The 25,327-nt window shown below is 44.4% G+C and overlaps 2 protein-coding genes across 6 annotated transcripts; one reads left to right on the forward strand and one right to left on the reverse strand.

Moving 5' to 3' along the window:
- The first annotated feature begins 295 nt into the window (after nucleotides 1-295).
- On the forward strand, nucleotides 296-17,014 carry Rap1 (RAS oncogene family member Rap1). The gene is made up of 4 exons (XM_070656930.1): nucleotides 296-1,008; nucleotides 15,251-15,529; nucleotides 15,757-16,038; nucleotides 16,215-17,014. The coding sequence occupies exons 2-4, from the start codon at nucleotides 15,347-15,349 to the stop codon at nucleotides 16,302-16,304; spliced, it is 555 nt and encodes a 184-aa protein (XP_070513031.1). The 5' UTR covers nucleotides 296-1,008; nucleotides 15,251-15,346; the 3' UTR covers nucleotides 16,305-17,014.
- LOC139102782 (carboxylesterase 1E) lies at nucleotides 15,832-25,244 on the reverse strand. Of its 5 annotated transcripts, none has more exons than XM_070656922.1 (8): nucleotides 24,784-25,244; nucleotides 24,427-24,647; nucleotides 23,622-23,748; nucleotides 22,787-23,411; nucleotides 21,842-22,118; nucleotides 19,648-19,757; nucleotides 18,589-19,090; nucleotides 15,832-18,483 (listed from the first exon to the last, which is right to left on the reverse strand). In XM_070656922.1, exons 4-8 carry the CDS (start codon nucleotides 22,940-22,942, stop codon nucleotides 17,645-17,647), a joined length of 1,884 nt encoding a protein of 627 aa, XP_070513023.1. In that variant the 5' UTR covers nucleotides 22,943-23,411; nucleotides 23,622-23,748; nucleotides 24,427-24,647; nucleotides 24,784-25,244; the 3' UTR covers nucleotides 15,832-17,644. The 5 variants fall into 5 exon arrangements, with proteins under 5 accessions (XP_070513023.1, XP_070513025.1, XP_070513024.1 ...); XM_070656924.1 differs by having other exon boundaries at nucleotides 23,622-24,014; XM_070656923.1 differs by having other exon boundaries at nucleotides 23,622-24,317.
- Between the last annotated feature and the right edge of the window lie 83 nt (nucleotides 25,245-25,327).

Consider the following 25,327-nt stretch of genomic DNA (forward strand, 5'->3'; position numbering starts at 1 on the left):
TTAAAAAGCAAAGTCATGCGCGAAGGCGGAAAAGAACGTGCGAGTCCTCATGGTGTTTAGTGAATCGTCGGAAAGGCAGAGCGCGCGGCGGCAAAGTCGGCCGGTCGGCTGCGTCAACGGCAATGGCGGTCGGTGCGAGTGCCGCGACCAGAGGGAGCAACAATAGCGCGGCGGCGAACGGCAGAGAGGCATCGCCCTAGATAACGGTAGAATCGCGCAGTGGTGTCGCGTTGTCTTCTCGCGAGTGTGAAAATCTAGGCGGCGGGGGTACAGGAAGGGCAGGCAAGCGACGGTAGGAGAGAGAGCGAGAGAAGAGAGAGAGAGGCGCGTCCGCTGTGCGTAATCAGCGTCGTCGTCGCCTTCTTCGTGGCTCGCGTTGCCCTCGTGAAAGCCGCCGGAGCCGGAGTCGCGTGTGGATCGATCGGTACGCACAGTGCCGATATATCGGGCGTGCTGCGTGTGCGGCGAGCGTGAGCACCTCGGGACGGGAAACGCGGCCCGAAAAACCCGGCGGAGCGCCCGTTAGTCGTAGCGGTGCGACGCGAATTCCGAGCCCCACGTCCGGCGAGAAGTGCGGCGCGAACCGTTCGACGGCGAGAACGGTCAACGCGTAGCGGCATCCTCGCACACACTCGACTCTCCCCATGGACTCGTGACAGTGCGGCGACGGAGAAGCCGAGCCGAGTACAAAAGCGAGATAGAGAGAAAGAGAGAGCGCGCGGGCGGGCCAGGTAGCGCTATTAATCGCCGAGATCTCTCAGTCGTGGCGACGAGGAAGAGACAGACGAGAGTCGCGCGTGAGACGGGCCAGCGAGGGACGTCAGGGGACAAGAGACGGCGCTCGCCTTTGCGTGTGTGTACGTGTATGCGCGCCTGAGAGCTGCCGAGCCGACTTGCGCGAGCGGGACAGAGAAGGAACGAGAACCGACGGAGGGAATTATCGAGTGAACCCTGGGAGATACTGTGTTCGGCGAGCGAGGAGTGCGGGGCATCCAGGAGACACGAAAGGTAAAGATACGACACGCTAAGACCGGGGGTATGGCTTCTAAAAAAAGAATTCTTCCCTTCCTCCCCTTCCCTTCCCTTCTTCGGTTGTCCTCCCCCGTCCGCGAAGGCGCCGTGCATCGCGCCGTGGCGTGGCATGCCGAACCGAACCGGAAATCGCTCACGGCGGCGGCGGCAGCGTCGGCGACCGCTCGCGTTTTCGAAGAACCGGCCATTCGTTGCAATCTCGGTCGCGAGTCTCTGGGGTTTCGGGCGCGTCGTCGGGAACATGCCGGGCTTCGTCTCGGGACCCTCGGAGGATCGGTGAGCACTTGGTGATCGTCTACAGCGCCGTCTGCGACACCGGCGGGATCGGCTGAGCGTCACGCCGGTTGGACGGTCGTCGTCGTCGTCGCCGCTCGTTTCCCCCGTCCCCTGAAGGTAGCCCCAAGATCAACGGGCGTTGTTTCTTCCTGCCGTTATCTCGCCCCGTGATTTTTCCCGAGCAAACGAGCAAGCGAGATCGTCTAGCTCGCTCGCTCGCCTCGGCTCCGCACCGGGCAACTAGCGTTTCCTCTTACGGTCACGGCCCATCCGACTCGCCGATGTCGCCGCAGTTTTACGCGAGAGTCACGGTTTTCGCGCTCTCCAGGAGGCGTCGGAAAGAAACGTCCGGTCAAAACGAACGTCGGGGCGGTTTAGACCGATCCTCCGTTTCCCCCTCTCGCGTCACTTCCGGTCCCCCTGCGCTTTCGCACGTGGAGACGCACGGTTGCACTGTAATTGGTTACTAACGAGCGTCAGCGGGAATGTCGCGTGGGGCTCTCGCGTGATTAATGCGACGAAGAGGGCTAAATCGCTTGGAGGTGGATTCCGTCTGAGACAAAGGCACGGACGTTCTTTTCGGCCGCAGTTTCTTGCACTCTTTTTTTCTCTTTCTTTATTCTTTCTCTCTCTTCTTCTTCTTCTTCTCTCTCTCTCTCTCCTTCCATTCTCTCTCTCTCTCTCGTGTTTAAAATAAAATAGACGGCGCACTCTCACGCGGCCGTTCGGCAAGGGGAGAAAGAGGATATGCCAGAGTGACTGTACGGTTACGCAGAAAAATACAACTGGGGAGAAAAACAGTAGAAATTAAGCGCGGTTAATTCACTCTACTTCGCCAACATTTTTTTTTTTTTTTTGTTTTTTTCTTTTTCCGTTTATTCGATACGTATTTTCTTTAGCGGCGAAAGAAAAAGTAATGGCAGTTGAAATTCGCTATTTGCCAAGCGTTGAGCTCGCTCACTCGAAAAATTGGGGTCTTATCGAGATCGCGAGAGTACGACGTATCAGTCTAAAGTTACAGGGTCTTTCAAATCTAAAGTGCTGACACGAATCTCGTTAATTTATAATCCCGTGACGCGCGACGACGCGGGAGAAAAGAATAGGGATTAATCGTATCATCGAGGAGAATAGGGAGAGAACTGAACGCGAGGGAGACATCGCATTACAGTGAGAGATGTTGCAATGCTTAAAATCATGTCGAGCGTAAAAAAAAAAGAAATGGATAGAAAGCATTATGTACAAAAATATCAGCAGCGTGCAAAGAATCGCTTAAATTAATGTAAAATCTATTTTGAAATGAGAGCAAGTAATTATTTTAATTATTTTTACTCCAGTCGTGTTTGCATCAGTTTATTAGATAATTTATGCAGCTGCAGCTCTTTTTAAAGTATATTAAAATCGATGTTCGCAAAAATCTAGTAAATAAAAAATTCTAATTGAAGATTTAATACGGGATAGAAAGGAAATTTTAGCCCATTTCAAATGACCTAATTCGCGATATAATTCCGTTCTCATTGGTCGAAATTGTTGCATCTCTCATGGAATTAAGTAAGACATTATTTTAATATGAAAAAAGTTTATTAGCATTATCAAATTATATTTTAATTATTTTAAGCATCAATAGAAAAATTCTTGGAGAAATAATTTTAAAAATAATTTAAGTATGTTTTTCTTTTATTTTTTTTTTTTTACTACTGCTACTGTATTTTTACACGCTTCGCATTATGAGAAACATTTGATTTCACAATGCATATGCATATGAAAAAAACAAACGGTACAGAACCTGTAAGAACAATTTATGGATCGCGAATCGTTTAAGGCGGAGGCTTAGAAACGAAATTAAAAATCGTTCCCGAACTGTCCGAGCCCTCGGAGCTTTTAAACTGGATGATCCGTTCCTACGTAGTATATTTTTATACTCGTAGACAATTTCGTGACCGGTCCATGGTATTTCCGACAAAGATCACGGGAGAACCGCGGTGCGTTTTAATCCGTAGTCGACTCACGTGAGTCATCGGTGACGCGCAGGAAGTGGCTTCTGGGAAGAAAGACGGCAAGAATGTCGACGTAGTGCCGATCGAGTATTCTTACTTGCCGCGAGAGATGCTATCTACGCTCCGAGGGAAAAATATTCTTTGTTCGTAATTTCCCCGCGCGGATAAAACGAGGACAAGTCGCGTACAATCGGGCACGGTAAATTTTATAAAACTGCATTTCGAGGTATCGATTTCACGGGCCAAAGTATTATAGCGCTCGCTTCAACGAAGTGCACATTACGACCGATATTTCTCTCGTAGATGGAAATATAAAAAAGTTTACAGCGAGAAAACGCGAACACGAAACGTAACGTCGTAACGCATCGCAAGATTCACCGCTCGCGACTTCGCCGTCCGTCGATTATACTTTTGCTCGCTCGAGCGAGCGTCGCGCTATTTGCGTCGCTGGTTGATTTGTTGAACTGTTAATGACATTAGATAGCACGTTGAACGGCGCGTCGTCGTGTTAATGCACGCCGTATTAAGCGCGACCGATGCACTCTCGAAGAGTTACCGTCGCTGCCACGGAACAGACTGTCCTCGCGGATGCCAAAGATAAAGCGAGGGTTCCCGAGGTGCGAAGTCGCGAGCGGAGTAGCACATCGACAATAATTGCCGCGCGTGGCTTTCCGATATGTTTATCGGTACGTGGGCGCACGTGTCGACACGAGGCTAGAGAAAACCCAGAGGCAGTTAGCGCGTACCACGCGGTGGAAACGATAAACTGTTTTATTTAAGCGATATCTCGCCGACAGACCGTTTCATCCTTGAAACGAGAAATCTTACTCCGCGTTTGTTTGATCGATGGTCACGGGGGCGATTATAAAGATTGATGCCGCGCTTAAACCGCCGTTTCGTAACGGCGCACAGTTTTTCTCCCGCGGTTCATGCCGAAATGTATCGCCGGGCGATGTCACACGAGCTCCCTCGCCGCAAACGAATATAGATTCGGGTGGGTTTATAACACACCAATGTACTTACCATCGATTTGGTGTCTTTAGCGTCTAGGAGTCTTGCCAATGAAAATAGATAAGTAATAAGTAAGGGTAATAATAGTAATGATCGATAGGCCGTGTCCGCAATTTACATCTGACTTTGTAACGGAATAAGGTTATAGCTCCTTCTATCCTTTTTTGATAAAAGCCCAATGCCTCCTCTCGCCTCTGCTTGCGGGGGTCTTCAGCCCAAGTCCCCAGCTGCGTTTCCCCGGCTTCGCCGTCCGCGTGTTACACGCTCTTACAACGCTCGCCATTTCCGCTAATCTCCTGGAAACTCGTTAAGCCTATTCAATTTACCATAATCGTTCGTTCGTCTGTGACAATTTGATTTTCGCCAGGCGAGATTTTACGTCGGCCAGATTCACTCCAGATCGTCGGCATTAACGCAGCTTGCGAGCAGGTTTACTCGAGAAAGAAAATAATCTTCCTGGCTTTGCGTAAAACAAAAGAAATAATAATAATAATAAGTAGCGTAATTGTTTGGAAATGCATTGTCGACACCTGCAGCCTCTCCCTTAATTCGAAACTCTACAGTCCGAAAGCGGAGTCTCTCCGTTTGCGATATATCGTTCCGTAAACATTTCCATTGATAAACGCGCGGCCGAGCAACTGCAGTCGCGACTGCGTAAATTCGCGACTACAAACGATCGCGCCTGTTGAATACGTATAGCAAACTCGGCTGCAAGACTTCGCTCGACTTTGAACTCGATAACGCCGCCGACTTACGTCTTCAAAATAGTATCGCGTAAATATCGGTGTTTACGCCAGTATCGAGCTATTTTGGGATAAAGTTTTCATGCCTCTTGGTGGCACGGTTGCACTTTTACGCGCTCGGGAGGAGAAAAGAAAAAAAAATCGCGTACGAATCTGTTGAACTTCACAAGTGCGTCTAAAAGACACAGAGTGAGGCTGTTACAGCTGTTCGATTAAACAAATATTGATTTTTAACGTTTGTTCATAATGTAATAACGTTTATTCAATTAAAGAGGTGCACATGTCGACGAAATTAAAAAGAATGCCGTAAAAATGACGTTGATAATTTTTATCAAGCGCGCAACGCGGACGTTGTGGAACTTAATAAGGCCTCGAGGGTTACGCACCATAAGGTTCACGAACCCCATGACTCATTGCGCGACACGCAATGATACGGATTATGGAAATTTCTTTTTTTTTTCTGGCGAACGAGGTGCCGCGGTTGTTTTTCGTTGCGCGGTTTTCCTCCGTGTATTTTTAACGCCTGCCGTTATAAATTTAACGCGACCCTTTGCGAATAAATATAGAAGCAATAAATAAATATATTACTCATTACTTTAGTACTGATAAATTTATTAAAGGGTTTGCTCGCGAAACCTTTCATAATAAATTCTTAAAATTGCGAAACCCTTCCGTCCTGCGCTGAACGTGCAAATTGAAGAATTGATGAAACAAGCTTCGCACACTTTTTAAATAACACGCGAAAGTAATGTTATTTATCTTAATACTCGGTACATATTCATTATTTTATAATAATCTTGTTCACGGCGTTGGCATTATGTGAAAACCGGTTACACCAGCTATTTTATCTGCTAAGCATTTTTATCATAGTTTGCATTCTCGCAGATTTGTAATCAACTGCCGGCGGTACAAAGAGCGAGAGCGGAGTAAAAGCTGATAAATTATTTTATTTTACGGCGCGCGTAAAATACGTATATAATTATATTTTATTAGATGACTGTCGAGTCCCTTTCAACGTTAACGTTTACTGTTAATGCGCGAACTTTCATATCGCGCATTATTACGGCGATGCATAATACGTGCCCTATATACGGGACGAAGCCGGCCTTAGGAAGGCGAGTGATTTCCTGCATTTGTCTCGCGTAGGCAGCACGTGTGATCCTACTTGTCCGATTAACATATGAATTCTTCTGGCGCAAAAATCAATGTGTAGGCTCTCTTCTCAGCAAGGCTGTGCGATATTACTATGCCGATCATTACTTTTCTCATTCGAAACGCGAGATTGCGAGCTGATCCAGCATTAGGCCGATCATTCGATATTTATTGAGATTTATTATGTTAATAAAAAGAAGGTTTAATTGTCATTTAAGCAAAATAGAGAAATAGCGCTGTGAAATTAATTGTAAGATCTCGTATTCTTTTGACAAATGATCGAACGACGAAGTGTGACCGCGATAAGCTGCGAGGTGCGGGACTTAATTGGCTTTCCGGTTTACTGGCGCGTTTAAACATGTTCGAAGATTTGACGAAAATAAGAGTGTGCCCGTGATAATTAACGCGATCAAGTAGTGAAATTGCGAAGGTAATTGGCCGCGTTAGTTCCAGCATGCGTCTGTGCGCCGCATTGTAACGATAACAATCACGTCTACATTCTACTAATACGTTGTACGCGTAAACGCGCGCAGTCCGGATAATTGGACGGGGGCGGGAGGAGAGGAGAGAATGGGCGGTGTAATTAAAATTATTTTGGCGTTAATTGAAATTTATCGAGACGTCGCTCGTACCTACGATATTTTACCGCAGGTCTTACGAATCCTCAACTCGGAGGAATCAACTCGGGGATTAGCGTTTAATATAATTAACGACGATGTTCCGTCCACCGGCAGACATGACGTTACTCTCGTGCACCGGTTTCAGACAGTAATGTTACACGCGGTCAAACGGTAACTGACACATCGGGCCACGCACTATCTGTCCGGCGCAGCGATGGGAATCTACATCGTACGTCCTTCCCGTGCAGAATCCTCTCCTCAGGCTCTCTTTCTCTCTCGTCGCAAAAACGTCGATATGACTCTTGAATTGATTTTGCAGCGGCACGTTGAACGACGCGGTTAAACGGAGTAAAAAACTCAAACCCAGTTAAATTCACCGGTGACATTTAAACTCATTTTTTAAGCGGGATTAATGAAATTAACATAAACTCTATTTTCTCGGATCAGTCTCAGGCTCGAATTTTAATCGAGTTTAGAGCCCGCTCGGGTTCCACGGTGGAAAAAGTGGGTTAAAGACCCGCCGTCCAGTCAGTTCCCTCATTTTTAGCCCCCTCGTTCGGGCGGGATAAATCAATGAAAGGAAGATTACGGCGGGAAGAGATCACCGATATCACGGTCGCCCTTTGTCCTCCCCCGAAGAGTTTATACTATTTTTAATGAGAGCGGAGACGCCGCGCGTTCTAGATCCCTCGTTTTATTCGAGCACCAGTGTTGGACAACGAAGGTATTGTACAAGGAGGAAACGCGCACGCGGATAATTAGCTGAGTGCACGATAACGCAAGTGCGTTGCGATCATCGCTGCAGTTATGATAATGCGCGCTTCAACACTGCATTGTCTCGTCGCGGGGTACTGTTCTGCTTGGCCGTACCGCCTTGCCGTTAACCGCGATTTACGTCGCGTCAACGACAGAAATAAAACCGAAGCTGCTTTCTCGCGGCCGCGTTCCGTGCGAACGTCGCTTAATTACTGTTGCGTAACTACGTGCACGCAATTTGCTTCCTGTTAATCAAATGCGATACATTTTCGCACGGGATTAATCGCGGCCGCTCGTTAAGTGTATGAGAAACGTGCGTGCGAGAGGTGGCACGTTAACTCCCAAATGAGATCCCGTAATTATTCATTCGATTATTAAAGTAGGACTCTTTACCGTCTGCACTTGAATCGGGGCAAGTTATGCTAATCGGATTTATTGACGCGCGATGTATTACGGTATAATGGAAATAAATCGTTGCGCGCGCGTGGAAATATCCCGATATTAATATGAATAACTTTAAACACAAAGGGACGGTCATCGATTTATGCAGATATTACGTATACACGTAGATATTTAGCCACGTGGGATGTGCAAACAACAGATTATTTTTTGCGATATCCTTTTCTTCTTCTTTTTTTTTTTCTTTTTTTCTTTTTTTTTTCCTGTTTGGAGAACTATCGTAAAAAGTTCCTAGCTGGATGGGAGATTCATGGACTTTATTGATCGCTTCATACCGAGGATAAAATACTGTCAGTTTTTCCGGAGGAAACCAACCCACTGGGATTCATTTTATTATTTAATAAAAGAAAAGCGTCGGAGTGTGCAAAAAGTTGCGAGCCGAGTCGTTTTTGCGTGGACTTCGTTTCGCCGATACATTTTCAGCTCGCACAGGAATTAAGGATCGCCGCTCCATTAAAGTATTATAGATCGAGGTGATATTTTAAGAAGAGAAACTTGCGAAGCCTGACACGGCTTTCACAAGTTTCTTAAGACTTTAGACGATGGGGCGACAGTTTCGCGCTTCATAGAACTCGATGGTTACCGAACCGTTTCCTGTTTAACTGTTTCACCGAGCTTCTGTTTAACTGTTTCGCTTGTTTTCCGTGGACACGAACTTAAATTGACGCTCGTACACTTCGGCGGACTTTTAAAAGATTAAAACGTTTTCCGTATTTCGCATTTTCTTTTTTTTTCCGCTACGCACAAGCGTTTGTTTAGAAACGGGAAAACTCGCCAGACATAAAACGTGAAAAGATTAAACGTTGATATGTAGATGCATTACTATTTTCGAGAGGAAAATGGGTCAAATCGTATCTGGCCGAGATAGCAGAAGAGCAGCATTGCCTTGGCAAGCGTCCCTATTCATTTTCTTCGATCCGCGGATTTCAGAGCAGCCATACTGTCTGGCACGTGCCGTTCATTAATAACAATACTTGGCGAAAATTTGTGTAGTCCAGTGTCCGCGTGCACTAATACACACCCGATTGATCGCAAACAATCGATAATGCTGTGGCAATAAAACCGTGTTTCGATGGGCGAACGCAGAACTATTTGCACGGTGAACATACCACTGCAGTAAACTGTTTGATTGACCGTGTTTATCCGATGGAACCAATATCCACAAGCCAGTGAATGAGCAGCGCATGAAAGAAAAGAATTCATCCACAATGCAGAGTCTAAAACGGGGGGAAAAAAAAAAAAAAAAAAAAAGGGAAAGAAAGCGCGAGGGAAGTTGAATATTATTACGGAATAGCTTGGTATGAACGAGAGGACTTATTCGGAAGGGAACATTCTAAAGAACGCAGAGTAGAAAAAGATAGATATCGCTACATATTATTTCGCTGTCTTGCGTTTATAGCGCTCGTTGTAAATCGCGTTTATGATATTCCTGCGGGTATAAACGCGGAGTTCTCGCGCAGTTTCCGTTGTACATCTCGGGATTAACTCCCGGTGGAATTAACGTCAAGATGTAGAAAATACGAGGGATGCGAGCTCGCTGCCGCATGTGGACGGCACGTTGAAGTAACGTTAATCGGCACGAGCGAGTAATTGGGTCACTCCGTGTCTCCGGGCCCTGCGACAGGCAACGAGCGGCCGATCTATGACGCGCCGAAGGCCGGAAACTGGTAGCCTAGAAACCGGAAACCGAATCGGACTGGCAGATTGCCGGAATGCCTGCGAAGAGAAACGTGATATACGTCGCGCCGGGGCTCGATAATTGATTGCGACTCTCCGCGCTGCATGCATGCGCCAGGCGATAGAGAATAAAATCTGCGGGACGAGATAAAAACCCGTAGGTACACACGTCCCGCTTCGCTGGGCATTTCAGAGGTGAGACGGACTTTCAGACGCGAACGAAAGTGATTTTTCTATATTAAGCGCTTTTGTATCGAGCATCAAGAAGCTTGAAAATGTTTCACGGTGGAGAACAACGCGAAGAACTACCTCTCGCGTCGAGTGAGAATCGTTTAATCACGACGACGCGGGAATTAACGTAAAAATACTATCGGTCGCGTTATTAATATCTCAGGCTAAATATAACAAATCGAACGCGAAACGCTCTCCGCGCTGAAATGTTTCAACATTCGCCAAAGGAAGCTCCATCTCGAATGCCAGACTAGGACGACGGCAGTTATTCTAAGACGCCCTATATATTGCAGAACGATTGCGCGCGCTCCCCTTTTCTCATATCGTCAGGTCGTTTGCAATCATCGCGGCGACGTGCCTTTTATAGAAAGGTGTTTACCCTTCCAACTTCATAGTCCTTCCCGCACGAAGGACTTCCCTCCTCGAGGGAGTCGCGCGTCGTGTCAGATTCGAGGGGAACGACTCCCTCGCCATGCGTAAGATATGCGGCAAGTATAAATAGACAAACGTTACGAGTTTGCTTTTACTCGTATCAATGTCAGTGTCCGATAAGGCTGGGTCTAATACACCGCGCGGTTCGTCCGCGGCCAGTTCTGGCTTAGCGGAACGCTTAAATCCTTTGCCGATCTCTTGCCGATCTTCCACTATTTCGAAACTCCGATAACTGGCGGTCGCGGTTTACAGCTTGCAGTCTTCGTGATTCGTGCGCGGCGATAGAATTGAATCAATAATCGATAGTCAAGCTGCTCGAGGCAATCGCCGAACGTTTCTGCCGTACGATTAAGGTTTCATTCCGTCGTACATCCTCCGCGTATTTCTAGAGCGAGGATAGCGGCGCCCACGCTATCCTTGGAAATTACGTCTAATCGCGCCTGACGCAATGGAGAATTGATAACACGCCTTCTCGTATTGTCCGTCCCGATGCGTGTCCACGCTCTGCAGCCACGACGGCGAGCCAGACCTTCGAGACCGCGTGAATTGACCGCGTTTCGCACCGATACTTTCCAAAGCTTTTTTCGTCGTCGACCCGTCTTTGACGCGCGCGCTCCCTTTCTCCCGCGATCAATCTTCAGTCGCGCGACAGAAAATATCGGCCACGGTCCTTGACGTCGAGAGCAAACGAACTTGGAGACGGGTACGGCAGATTTTTCGCAATCAGAGCGACGAGAATGGATCGGTGAATCCGCAAACTTCGCAGAGTCAATCACGAAAGTTTCACAAATCCGCGCGCTGCCCAGGCCCGGTCAATTAAATCGTCACGTTTAAGCAGAGCGAGTTAATTAATAATTATGATCTGCAAAATGCGCTTCGGTGGGGAACCGTCGCTCGGGAACGCGAAAAGAATTACTGGGGGGCAGTTGACGAGAGCTGAATTGTCGTCGGCTTGTTTTGCTCCCGTTACCGAGAGCCCATCGCGTCTGGTCGGGTGTCTCCCGCAACGACGACGATTGGTTTCGGTCGTTCCACCTTCCGAGCGAGCGAGACGCAACGTGATGTGACGGGCCGACGCGACCGTGGCGCGCGTACGTGCGTGCGTGCGTACGTGTGCGTAACAACGGCCGGCGTGCAACGTCGATGACGATAGTGCCTCGCCTTCAGAGGAGTAAAGACCCGGCTGGGTGAAGTGACTCGATGTCGGTAGAGGTGACCGAGTGCAATCAAGTGTATCGGGAGTCGCTGGAGCAGATAACGTATTTACAGGTCAAAGTGATTGGCGGCACGTCGGTGTACGTACTACACGTCCCTAGGTGCCCTGTGTAATGCGCGCACACACGCATACATGCGTGACAGACACAGGTCCTTGCACGCGTCCGGGATGTACAACAGCGGCGATTGCGCCTCGTAGCCCTCGCCGATATACGTACGCGCGCGTTTTACGCTGCAAAACACCCTCACACGTAGATACCTAGACTCTCCGTACGCGAGCTTTATGTAACGAGTTTTCGTCACGTTTCGACGGCAAATCGTCTACGACGTTTAACAAAGTATTCGCACGAGCATCTTGAGAGAAATCTCGTTGCGGACTGCGGATCGTAAGCGTGCAAGGTCGAGTCGATTTCGTTCCATTCCGATAAACTCGCGAGAGGATTTGCAAAGTAGCTGAAAGTGAGAAGTGGATCGGCGCGAGAGCTCCGCTGAATTGATTTTCGTAATTAAATATGAAAGAAGGGGTGGCAAATGGTTTGGAAGTAAAATGATAGTTCAATTATTTGTATGGATAAAAATATGCGGTAAAAATGCGAGGCACTGATAAAATTAACACGGCTGCGACGTTCGTCTCCGCGAGTTGCAGTTTCCACCGACAGTAAAATACGTAACGAGAACGAGAAACTCCGCGAGGAGCCTTGCTTTCTAATTCCCGCGTTTAGCGACTTTAATTGTTACAGGCCGACATCTCCTGGCAGTAATACGCTTAATTAAAGTCAAAGACGAAGGTTGATCAAAGTTCATTCGACCAGTTTCTGGCGTGAGACGAACGTACAAAGAGCTTGGTGCGATATCGCACGGAAAACTTGTTTAATCGACGCCGCGAGTAGGCGCCGGGAGATAATCGTAAGGAATGCGTAAACGCGCGTAGGGTTTAAAAAGGGCCAAAATGAGGAGTCATAAATGAAATAAGATTAAGAATTTGTAAACTGTCATAAACTTCTTCGAGTAATAATTATGATCACGTGAGGATTAATTTTTTTTTTTTTTCTCATACGCTGACAGAATTACGTCTCCATTTTTGTCGATCCCCGACCCTCCGGTCACGCGGAGATTAAGGTATCTTTAACAAAGTAAACCGCACCTTGATTATCCCTCGAGAGGAAGGAACAGCGAAGCGCAAATCGGCCGAGATTTTCCTCCCCCCTTCCCGGGAAGATACACGTGCGCGTGTTTTAGCCGGGCCGGCCCCTCGACTTCTTTCCTGGCGAGTTCTCAATATTTGATGGAAAACGGCGGAGATTTACAATAGCACCCACGCCTAATAACTAGGTCATGAGAGCTCTGGCAAACTTCCCTTCAGTCCGTATCAAAACTCGCGTGTCTCCGCGTGTACTTGGAATTTTGTTAGCGCAGCATTCTTTCGGCCGCGGTATATCGGAGAAGCTCCGAAAGTTCGATACCCGCTTGGTACTCCTGGAACGTCAACTTGTTGCCCTCGTACGTGATCACTCTTTTTATCGCTTTCCCCCTCCCCTTTAATTTACCGCCCGCTTAATTGTGCCATATGCGACGTTATTATATCGAAATTGCGGATTGTAAATACGCAGTAACGAAGTTATAAACGAGCGGTGGGTGCCTCTCCCGTCTGCGTCCGTATATTCCGCGAAATATCTGGATCGATGTTACTCCGCGGTATCGGCACGTCGCTACGTAGCTGCAGGTACTGTTTGGTCTTCGTTAACAAACTTATGAGAACACTACGAGCTTCGTCTGGAGAACAAAGAAAAGTTGGCGAAAAAATTAAACACGGTCGGAGTGCATCGAGCGAGGAGAGCCGTAGAGAGGAAAGAAAGAGAGGGGAAAAAAAAAAAAAAAGCTCGAGAGCTATTCCGGGGAAAGATACGCTCGTAAAAGATAACGAAGTTATTTCCCGGCGTGCGTGTACCTTTTCGCGAGCTCTCGTTTTTGCCCATAACACGTTCGTTTTTTTCTTGAAACATTGTAATCGCAGTTAATATCATTCCGCAAAGATCGGGAAAGGAAATCGTGTTATCTAAGAAAATATTGGGAGACAAAGTTCTGCTCGCGCAAGAGCTCCTTCCGCCACAAAGGGATAGTTATATGTTTGAAAACTAATTCGAAGTTTGTCGTCGCACGGTGACGCACGACATGTCTGAGGATAGATAACGATTTCGCATATTCGTCAAGTGACATTTTCGGCGAATTATTTATTCACGACCAACCCGGAATAATATCTCGCACGAAGCTATTCAGAGGCGCGATCACTGTATCTCCTATCTCGTATTAAATATTCATGGATAAAAAAAAAAAAAAAACTGTTTATCTTCGTTGCGGCTGCCAACGAAATTCAATTCTCTTTTCAGAGTAAATAACAATAAATAAATGGAATTAAATGCGGCTTTTATGCATATGTGTAAAAACAGTAAGCCGCCGTGAAATAAAAATGTCGAATATAAATTTTTTTTTTTTTTTTTTTTTTTTTACTGTTTGAAATTGCCGGCGGGGAAATGCGGGCAAAAATTGAGTGCAATGCAAATCGAAATTCTTTTTCCGTACACGAGAAACTGATAAGAGGCTATCGATATAATAATTTTAAATATACATATTGTGGCAGTGTTACGTCTCCGAGGTAACTATCAAACGCTGTAACATGCCGACGAGATTCTGAGTGCGGCGCTTATCATTGTACAGGTCCATTCATAAGGTAAAATCAATGACGGATCGGCGCAAAGAATTTCGCGGCCGCCGGTGTGTCGCCATGATAACACCGCAGACCAATCATCGTCCCTTTTGCAGAATTCACGTTTTCTCTCTTGCTCTTCGTCGCGCGAAACAGCGTGCTTTCGACAAAGCAAAACGCGATCGGGAGCAATGCGTGACTTTGTAGAACAAGCGCACCGCTTTCTCGTGAAACAATTCGCCATATACAGCTTCCGTTTCCGGGTACCAGAATTCGTACGATAAAAATAATCTTTCAGCTTTAGGACGTTAATTTAAAAAAGGAAACTGGAATATTTGGTTTCCTTATCAGAGTAGTCACACCCGATCCTTCTCGAGCGTTTCCAAGAAAGATAAAAAGGCAAAAGAATTTGTTCCCAATCCTATATGAATTATCCTATATGAAATACGAAATACGAACTTGCGTTTGTTGAGAGAAATTTAACGCTCGGTAACAAGAGAATCTTAAGACTTTATTTTTACATGAAGGCATAAAAGATCTTATTAATTATTTGAATGTTATATTAATCTAATCACTTTAGATTATATTTAAACGTAAAAAAAATTAATGTTTGTACATATATCCGAAGATGTTAATATAATTAATTTTTTTTTTGCATTTAATAAGTCTCGTTGAATGTAATGTTAGAAAATTGTAAAGATAATTACACGTTCGCGGAAAAATGCATGATTCTCTCGCCTTTGAACGTATATGCAATGAGTCTTGTAATGTACCATAATTGTATATACGTATCTTTATTTTATTTCGCGTGAAATCACCGCGTACTCGTGTAAAAAGGATTGAGTCATAAAGGCTGAGTCGTCCTGAGGAAGGTGTGTCATTAGAATTAACCCGTTGCGTAATGCAGGTGGCCTTTAAACTAAACTGAATGGTTGGACATTGTTTCAGGTCTGTCTCGTTGAGAGCAAATCGAGGCAAAACGTGGCGGATTCGGTGACCCCTCGACTGTGATCAGGCCCATAGGCAGTAGATAGGGCAAAGGAGATGCGCGAATATAAAATAGTCGTGCTGGGCAGCGGAGGTGTAGGCAAGTCCGCCCTCACTGTCCAGTTCGTACAGGAAATTTTCGTAGAGAAGTATGACCCGACTATCGAGGACAGTTATCGCAAGCAAGTCGAGGTTGACGGTCAACAATGTATGTTAGAAATTCTAGACACAGCTGGCACGGTGAGTATTCTTCTTCGTAACACAGATTTCTCATGTCTTTATTTAAATGTGCGAATACATCTCGATTCTTTTTTATATTTTCTATGTGCAGCATGAAGCCTTTAATAAAGTAGTAGCACAAAGACGTCTTGCCGTCTTTTAGGGCGTCGCGTAGCTTTCTCTTTCATTTTACAGCCGCAATGCGGATGCGGATCTCGCTTTTGAATGACATTCTTGTTTGCTCGCAGGAACAATTCACAGCCATGAGGGACCTTTATATGAAAAATGGGCAGGGCTTCGTGTTAGTATATTCGATAACGGCACAATCCACCTTCAACGACTTGCAAGACCTCAGGGAACAGATCTTGCGGGTAAAAGACACAGATGACGTACCGATGGTGCTAGTAGGTAACAAGTGCGACCTGGAGGACGAGAGGGTAGTTGGAAAGGATCAGGGTGTCAACCTTGCCCGGCAATTCAATTGCGTGTTTATGGAAACGTCTGCCAAAGCTAAAATTAACGTTCGCGACGTGAGTTGACTCCCAATTCCATTTATTCTGATTCAAATACTTTACAATCGCATTTTACAATCTCGATATCTTTTAATGAATAGCTCGCAATAGTTTGTACAGTTTCTATTATTCGAATTCTAGTTGACAGCTATTAATTGATACAGTTTCAACAACTTGTCACCTTTCGCTTTTAGATTTTCTACGACCTGGTGCGGCAAATAAATAAGAAATCGCCAGAGAAGAAGATGAAGCAGAAGAAAAAATCGCTGTGCCTACTTCTGTAAGGTATATGTGGCAGAGCCCATATTCTCCTACATGAAAATCCGAAGATACCGGTGGATTGAAAAAAGAAAAAAAAAGGAGCGGTTATAAAACAAGAAAGATACTAATGACAAAAGAGGAAGAGGGGGCTGACGGAATATTAGGCGACAATAGAACGAGAGTATGGTATTGAAATCCGAATGGTTGTAAAATGATGGTAGAAACGGGAAACGGGAGAATAAGGGCACATTAAGGGCACACAAGGTAACGCAGCGGAGCGAAGAACGAACAGATACGTGGAAAGGAACGCAGCGATAAGCAAAAGGAAATATTGTATATAACATTGGTTCCGGGATGGCTCGTGTGCACGCGCAAGCAATGGCGCACAAAGTAGGATACGAGACCCCGCAGCATCGGTTATCATTGTAGGAGTTTTGCATGAATAAATGAAAGGAGAAAATGATTAATTAATAGTATATATTTAGGAGAATGGAAGAGATAAGAAAAAAAGAAACGTTTGTGAACGTGTGCGTGCGCAGGCCACCAGCCCCCATGCATCGCGCTCTCGCCGCGCACCTCTCTCTCTTATATAATATTATAATTATACATAGATGGTATTTGAACATTATTATTGCTATTATTATTAATATTAATTATTAATTATTATCGGATCATCAAAATATTCATAAGTTATCAAACTGTTTGTTTCTCAAATAAAATATGTTTTTCTATATCTCTCCGTATTAAGGCAAATAATAAAAAAAAAAAATCAGTGAATGTTAAAAAGAGCCCAAATTTCCTACTCTTATAATGCAACCTGGATTTCATTTTATTTCGTTTTGAGCCCCCTTTGTCTCATTTGTGAATCATGTTCAGCCGTTTGGTGATTAGCCTGTAGATAATTTCTTTTTGTTTCGTGTAATCTATAACACACCAAGTAATATGTAAAAAAAAAAAGAACGGAATAAAATAACTTTGTGATATACGCAATGTAATTGAGATATTAATGCGAACGTAGGAAAATTTAGTATCACTACCATATCGTAATAAATGCAGGCGTACGAGTGCGAAAACTTTCAAGTAAATGTGTACATTGTGAACATCACGCAAGTAGGCACGCAGAATCTATTCACACGAGAAAATGTGAATTTCGCGAAATATACACGTATTCTACAAGAATATATAACAAGATTGTTATTGCGTTTTTAAAGAGTAGAGTGTGGGAAGATATCTTGTTATAAAATTGCAAAATCCAACGCCGTTTTCTTTTCGTTATTGGTCTATTTAAAAATATACAACAGCGAGCGCAATAACATGTTACTTTGTTCCTTTTTCAATTTAATATTTCACGCTGCGACCGTAGCTAGAACTGGAAGCGATGCAACGCCAACGTGACCATCGTGCCACCCAGATACACGCTACAAGAGAATATCCTCCATGTTATCGCTGCGCTCGTGACGTTGCAACAATTGTTCGTCGCCTCCATGACAATTTGCGGATAATACTCGTTCCAGAACGCGAGTGCCTTGTAGTCGACCGCGTCCGGCTCGTTCATTTCTACGTTCTTGTCAATGATCAGCATTCTCGGGTTGTCCTGTGTATAGGGCTCCCACTTGATCGATCCTGTACCGCTCGTCAAGGAGGGATCCCCGGTCTTGGCGAACGTCGCCAGCATCGTCATCATCACATCGGACATCTTTTTGTCATTGAAGATCCACTGCATCGCCCCGGCGCCCATCAAATACGGTAAACCCCAGACAAATGGAAGCTCAAACATGTGCGGCACACCCGCCCATTCCGGCACATCTTTTGTGACCGGTTGCGTTTTGGGACGATAATCGAATCGATATACGAAAGCTGGCGCTCTCCGCTTCGCCACTTTGCCAGCCAGAAGCGTCAGGCCGGCTGCGAAGTTCTTTTCCGTTTGCAGGTCTAAATACCTGTCGCGAAATACCGTCATGTTTGTCGTGGCCGGGTACGGTCTGTAAAAGAACAGCACCGCGTTCGTAACCATTTCGGGTTTCGACTCGCAGGTGCTGTTGTCATCCGGCACGGCAGCTGTAAACTCGTCTGTGATCATCGATTCGAAGTTTTCCGAAGAGAGTCCACCCTCCGAACTCTGGCTGCTGGCGAGTTCCATGTACGCCAGAACTTGCTCGTTATTTGTATAACCGGCGATCAGCGGTACCGCATTAAAGTTACCTATTTGATTATTTTAACAAAGTTAAAGAAATATTTTAATAAAGAAAATGTATTAAAGAGGACAGAAAAATTAAAAGAATTGAAATGGATTTCTTCGACAGTTACCACTCTCCAAGATGTCCTTAGGGTGCTGTGCGAGAAACGGTTCCGTCTCGTTGTTTGTTTCAGCGTCGATAATCGGGCCCCAAGTCTCGATGTCGGAAGTAAGTTTGACCATCAAATCGGCCGGTAAACGGCGCAGGCATAACATTAAGGCGCTGGATGGTCGTGGGTCGCAGCCGAATTTCTCAGCTACATTACTAACGACTGGTCTTTCTCTTTCCAAGGTGCCAACGGAAGCGATTGCGTCTCCGCTCATTGCAATTGCCTTGTGAAACTTACCCCTGCTGAGCGGACTCAGCATGTGCAAGCCCACGCTTATAGCACCCGAGCTGTGGCCGTAGATGACGATGTTACTGGGCGAGCCGTTGAAGTACTTAATGTTCCGCTTTATCCAGTCAAGGGCGGCGATCTGGTCGAACATGCCGTAATTGCCGGACGCCTCGGAGTCCGTTGTCGTGAAGAATCCGAGGATGTTTAATCGATACGCCACCGTCACCACTAGCACCTGCCGGCCGCAAAAGTCGCCCCCGTTTAATCTCGCGAATTGTGTAAGCTTTTTTCTCTTTCCGCTTCTTATTTTTTTTAGCGTGCGCGCGATAAAATCTCACGAGCAATCGTTACCGAAAGTTTCGAGATTTATTCATTTATGCCACGCAAGCGATCAATTTACCCTGCCCCCTTTTCCCTACCGCGAATCGCTCCCGAGAATCGTAAGCGATACCGCATTATGTACATTACATTACGTCATGATGAGTAACGAAAGATCCGTTCAATGATGCATTGCGACCGACGAATATCAAAGGGCGCGATTCTATTCTAAAAGTGACGGCACGCGAGATGAGGGCAAGGAAAAGCTTCGGTCCGGTTTGATTCCCTTCGATTTTACGTCCGCTCCGCGAATGTCCGGCAAAGTTGATTGAACATCGTTAAAATTGCATGCTAATCACTTCCTGTCTCTCCCACGTGTCTTCATTTTATATCGATTTAATCGCTGGCCGGGCCGCATTAATTTCAATCTCGCATTCAATTTCCGTTCGTTTTGCACACGTTTGCCCTTCGCACCTTCTGCTTGGTGACAAATATCGAGGCGTCCCAGATCGCTGGTGTACCGGTGTTGAAGTCACCTCCGTGAAACCAAACCATCACTGGCAGGCGATCGCTTTGACGGCTTCCTACGCATATAAAATATTCGTTAACTATCAGCCATCAACGTATCAAGCGGGGTTAACTTGTCAGGACGGTTTTTATTTCATTGCAAGCCGCACGCAAGCTGGCTCACACTTGGTGTCTAGACAAGGTCCGAACACCACGATTCCGAATAGTCCAAGGTCCGGGCAATCTATGTTCGATCTAAAGAATCCATACTCGAAAGGAATTGTTGTATATTAACGAATTGTTGTACGTAAACGAATTCAAAATTGCTTTTTTTATTACTTCTATTTTTAAACTGCTAAACGTCTTTTTATCAGAGCGAGACTTGGATATTTTATTAAAAGACTCGATTGCCTCGAAAGATAAATCGCCAGTCGAATAAACTTTTAATACCCCTTTTCATATTATAGCTCTATCGTAAATCGAGAGAGGGATAATTTATGCGAAGCTACCGTGAACAATTCCGTACATATTCAAGTTTCTATTTCCAACCGGCGGGCTTGTTACGATAACGCGGGGACCGGTACGAGATTCCCTGCGCTTCCCCCCTGCGGTTTCCTGAACACGGACTTTCCGTCTCTGCATATCGTCCTGTCGGTTTCTTAACGGCGACCTTGGAAAACCTGCATATGTTTCTTTCGGTATTTTCCGCGTTCGCGTTTTATTGTCATCGGAAGGGGGGTTGCAGGTATGTCGCACGACGCAAACTCTTTCGCAGCTGTCGTTAGCGTATCCGGCATAGCTTCTTACGCGAATCAATGACTCATGACCGGCGAATCGTGACGATTCAACGACTTCCTCGCTGAGGAACGACCGAAGGAACGAAAAGAGAAGGCAAGAGCGAGAGGGCGAGCTTTCGTGACCGGCTTCTGGTATCTCCGCATCTCCAGGCCGGAGCCCTGGAAAATCGCGTGCAACTACGAGCGCACTAGTTACTCTTACCAGTCCTACGTTATATATCGACCCCAACTACCGTCGCCGTCGCCATACGTGATTTCGTGCTACAATTTCGCGACTCTAAGATCAGGCTTCCTTCTTTTTTACACTCGAAAGAGAGAGAGAATAAAAGACGCCGTATCGCGGTTTCGGATGATGACTTTGATGGCTACAGTACGTTGCAAGCTTTCAAGTTACAGCTTTACTTCTTTATTCTAAGTTAAAAAAATGAATTTCATGTGTATTCGCGAGTTCAGGGTAAACCGTGTCTACCTATATGTTTCTTGTACCTTATTAAATTTGTATTAGGGTCTGTAAGACCGAGATAAAATGGAAAAACACAATGCGCAATGCGAAAGCAATTAACATTTGTCGGCATTAAACGGGAATGCGTTAGATTTTAAAATAAATACTTTAAAAGAGTACAAGAGTAAAAGAAAAAAAAAAAAAAAAAACCAAGGACAATCATATCGTGGACAATAACGCAACCTTCACGAAAGAATTATTTAAGTCAATCATATCGAATAATAAACAGAATGTCCACCTTTATGCTTTTTACGCGGCGTGATAAATCTTCTCTCCGCGACACTAGCCTTTCGCACGGTAGGTTATTAATTTTTCTTTTTTTTGCGTTGGTCCACATTTATCTGATCGTAATATAATGCTCGCCCTCGCGAGTAATCACCGTAATCACCCCCTTTTCTTGAACGATAAGAATCAGTCTCTGAGAACTTGAGGGCGAGCATTATCTCGCACTCTACTGGAAACGAACTTCGCCATTGACCGTCCTTTCTTCGTCGCGTTGCATGCCCTAACGTGTTCGATGTTCATGTAGAAAAGAAATATCACGCGGACAGTATCGACGACCGTCATCAGTATTCTGTCAAGTATTCCTTCTAGTATATTATATTTATCACGATAAAATAAAAAAATTTTACGCCGTGAAAGTCGCAACCTCCTTACGAGAATAAACGAGCGTAATATTTGACTTTTTCGTTCCTTTCGCGTGTCCGACTTCTTTTCGAAGGAAATAAAAAAATATCTGGAACACGCAGAAAATAATATTTGAAAAAAGATTGTAAGATATTTAACTTGTGCTTAAAAGTAACTTAAAACAATTTTGAAATAAGCTGTAGAAGCGTGCTTGCAACGATCGTTGAACGCATACCTTCGTTTGGGACGAAAATATTTAAGAAGAGACAATCCTCGCTGAATCCGGGATCGGGCATATCCGGTGGTAGCAATCGTTTGTAGAGCTTTTCATGTAGTTTAAGCTGAGTTGGAGCCTGCTGGCAGGACGGAGCAAATTGCGTTGCATTCTTTACGTCGTTCCAAGAGGGTAGAGGATCTGTCACCGGTCGCGCGAAACGGAGATTGCCAATCGGAGGTTGCGCGTAAGGGATACCGAGGTACTGCGTCAATCTCACCGAATTACTGAAGGCTACCTAAATTAAAAAAAAAAGAAATAAAATGACGAAAAAAAACACTTATTAAAAACTAAAAATCTTATTTTTAAGACAAGTTGTTCGAACTTCTTGATAACTTTACCTGACAGATAATATATTATGTATTGCTATTTATTTGAAAGAAAAGATTCGGATAGTCGGATGTTTATCTGGCAAGTATAATAAAGTTATCACGAAGTTGGAACAATCGGCTCTACGTTAGTTTAATGCAATTAGCTTGATTTAATTTAAATAACTTGTTTACGCAATGGAGATAACAAACATTCAATTAGTTTAATTACTTTATCATTTAAAAAAGACACAACGCATAAACGAAAATTGAATTTAAATTATATTTTTAAAGTCGGTTATTTTATTTAACATTATTTAATAAATAATGTTAATTTAAAGATCAAAATTTCGTTCGGTTACAAATTAGCATTGATAGCAACATGTTTATCAATTTAATGCAAAAACATATTTAATTTGATATTTTAATGCAAGATTTCTCATTCATTTCCATTTACAATTATAATCCTCGGTTACAAACTATTAAAGTTAAATCAATAAAATAAATATCCAATTAGTAAACCGAAAGTCAATTGACAGGCTTTAAAAATAAAAAAATTTCGAGACTGGCAGGAATAAATTATAACACGTTGTCGCACCTCTTTACCAAGAACGACCCCTTGTCCCGGTATCTTAACAGTCGGACTTTCACGATTGAGACCCTGTCGTGCATGGGTCCTCTGAGCGCGGCTAACGTGGGTCCTCTGGACGAAAAGTAGGGTGGACACAAAAAGCAACCACGTCGCGCGCCTCATCCTGCAGACTGACTGAAAACCGCCAGGGAACGTACCGCGGTGGTTTCACCGAGCCACCACCAGTTTCACGGGGGGTTGCTTCGCGTGACTCCCTACGTTTCGCTTTACTCCACAGCCGCCCGCCCACCGTTTCACCCTCGGTACTTTCGGGTTCATTTTCTTGGGTTCGCGGTTGCCACAGTCGACCGTGAGGGACCTGCGCTCTTTCACCCTTTAGCGCTTTTGCACACGGTGGAAAAACTCGGGATTTCGCGGCCCCCCGTGGGGAGAATTCAGAGTACGTGCGAAAAGTAGAAGTCGACCACGGCTGTGAATACCTTTCAGCAATTATACAGCCTTATGTACATGCAAAGTAACTCCTTGACGTTCTCCACTCTCCCTTGTAAATTCGAACTAAAACTGCACGGTTTTGCATAGCTATAAAGAGCCGTCTTTGTACAGCATTGATTGTCAAAAAGAAAAGAAGGATCTAAAAAAGAAAAACAAAAAATGAGATAAACTTATTTAAATTAATAATTAATAATTTCAAAAAATATATTTTGTTAAATAATAATTAATATTTATTTGACGAATATTTCAAATGTTGATAAAAATTATGCATTTAAATGTATCTAAAGAAGGAAAATTTATATTATTTAAGGCTGCGTGTTCTTTATCTTTCTTTCTAAAAAGATATTACCTATCATATAACGTTACCAAGCGTTGAAACAATTGTCCCTTAAAAAGGATCGCGTTGCGAAATTCACAAGTTTCAATGGTACTCCGACTGCGATGTTCTGTCCAGTAAAGCAGCATCGATGTCTCTCCTAGTAGCAGATCGTATAATTTATCAATAAAGAAGGCCACAACTCGCGCGCGGGGAGATGATCGACCGAGATAAGACGCGCGATAAGAAATGCATCCACTACGTACGTTAGGGTTCGTTTACGAGTGCAATTGGCCACGGATCGGGCGTTCATTTGCATAAAAGTATTAATTCGCGATGCAAATAGGTGCCAACGCGCGAAATGTAACTCGCACCTATGTCAGCCGGTTCTATTACAAGGCGCACGTGGACACTGTAACGATTGACCTAAAAATTCAGTTAACAGCTAAATTTTGAAATACGGATGACACTTTGTCGATAGGATGCATGCGATACTGCGACGTCGTGGCACGCAGGGCGAGCGAAATGAAAATTTACTGCCGCGTTCCAGTTCGTCGGTTTTTCTTGTAAATTCATGTGGCGGTTCTTTGCAATTAATTCGCATAATTTATGCATGATCGATAACGTTCGCGCGGTAGAGAAGCGTCAGAAACGTCGAACAGTCTTGTTAAGCGTAGAAGGTCCTGAAAATCGATACCGAGGTCTTTCGCCCCAAAGAAAGGGAGTGAGCTGAGGAAAGAGAAAGAGAAAGAGAATAGCCGGGCTATCATTAAGATACGATTTTCAAGCACCTTCAGCTGGCGCGACCTTGAACGTTGCGCAACCCGCAATTACGTACTTGTGTCCAGCCGAAAAATTCTTCTCTCGATCGTAATTACTGTCTGTGGAAATATAGCGTGTCGGTATTAAATTATTCCATATACGGTCAATTTTGCGAGATATTAAATTTCCTTCGATCACGCGCTGGATAATGCAAATAAATATAAGTATAAACTGGTTCTCTCTCTTTCGGCTCACACTTTGTGCCATGATAATTGTTCGTACTACTCCGATATATACCTAAAAAAATAACATATTTTTAAACACCTAATGCAATATATTAATAGCGTACTAAAATGAATTTTCACTTTTTAGCTGTACAATTTCCCATCCAATCCAATATTATTGTCCAGTGCAATATTTTGCAAATATTTACCTAATAGTTTTAAACTCATTTTTCTGTGCAATCTAATTTTATTATAATTATTCACATTACATATAATGCTATTGAAATTGTTCATAACCTCAAAGTCAACAGTCCCGACTTCCCGAAAATCCCGACACTTTTCTTGTTTTTAATTTGTTTTGTTTTTAGAGAAAAAAATAAGAAGTGGCTACGGAAACAGACTCATACTCTTATATACAAAATTGACTAACTAATTGTAAGATTAATAAATCCCATCAGAAAGAAAGTCGTCCGACACTACTTCGATTTGCGGTAGCGGCTCGTAGTGAATTTTCTTGAAACTAAAAAAATTATATTATTTGATTGGTCCATATGAGCTAATAACTAACGTTCCCGCCAATTTCATAGCGACCATTACGAAAGAGGTGTGGCCACGAAATTGGTGGCAGCTCGAATTAAATTTTTTCGAAACTAAAAGAATCTTATTTTACTACAAGCTACTCGATTCAATGTCTAAACAAATTGTTCTGCACATTGTTTTTGTAAATCCATGCAATATTGTAAAATAACTCAT

Source organism: Cardiocondyla obscurior, linkage group LG05, assembly GCF_019399895.1.
Source record: "Cardiocondyla obscurior isolate alpha-2009 linkage group LG05, Cobs3.1, whole genome shotgun sequence".
NCBI classification, from domain to species: domain Eukaryota; kingdom Metazoa; phylum Arthropoda; class Insecta; order Hymenoptera; family Formicidae; genus Cardiocondyla; species Cardiocondyla obscurior.

Excerpts from the sequence above, each read along its gene's own strand:
- Rap1 (XM_070656930.1), top strand. The coding sequence starts at position 15,347 with ATGCGCGAATATAAAATAGTCGTGCTGGGCAGCGGAGGTGTAGGCAAG. Across the intron at positions 15,530-15,756 it reads TTCTAGACACAGCTGGCACG|GAACAATTCACAGCCATGAG; the intron begins GTGAGTATTCTT and ends GTTTGCTCGCAG. Across the intron at positions 16,039-16,214 it reads CTAAAATTAACGTTCGCGAC|ATTTTCTACGACCTGGTGCG; the intron begins GTGAGTTGACTC and ends TTTCGCTTTTAG.
- LOC139102782 (XM_070656926.1), bottom strand. The coding sequence starts at position 22,942 with ATGAGGCGCGCGACGTGGTTGCTTTTTGTGTCCACCCTACTTTTCGTC. Across the intron at positions 19,091-19,647 it reads TATTTGTCACCAAGCAGAAG|GTGCTAGTGGTGACGGTGGC; the intron begins GTGCGAAGGGCA and ends TGCGGCCGGCAG. Across the intron at positions 18,484-18,588 it reads TAAGGACATCTTGGAGAGTG|GTAACTTTAATGCGGTACCG; the intron begins GTAACTGTCGAA and ends ATAATCAAATAG.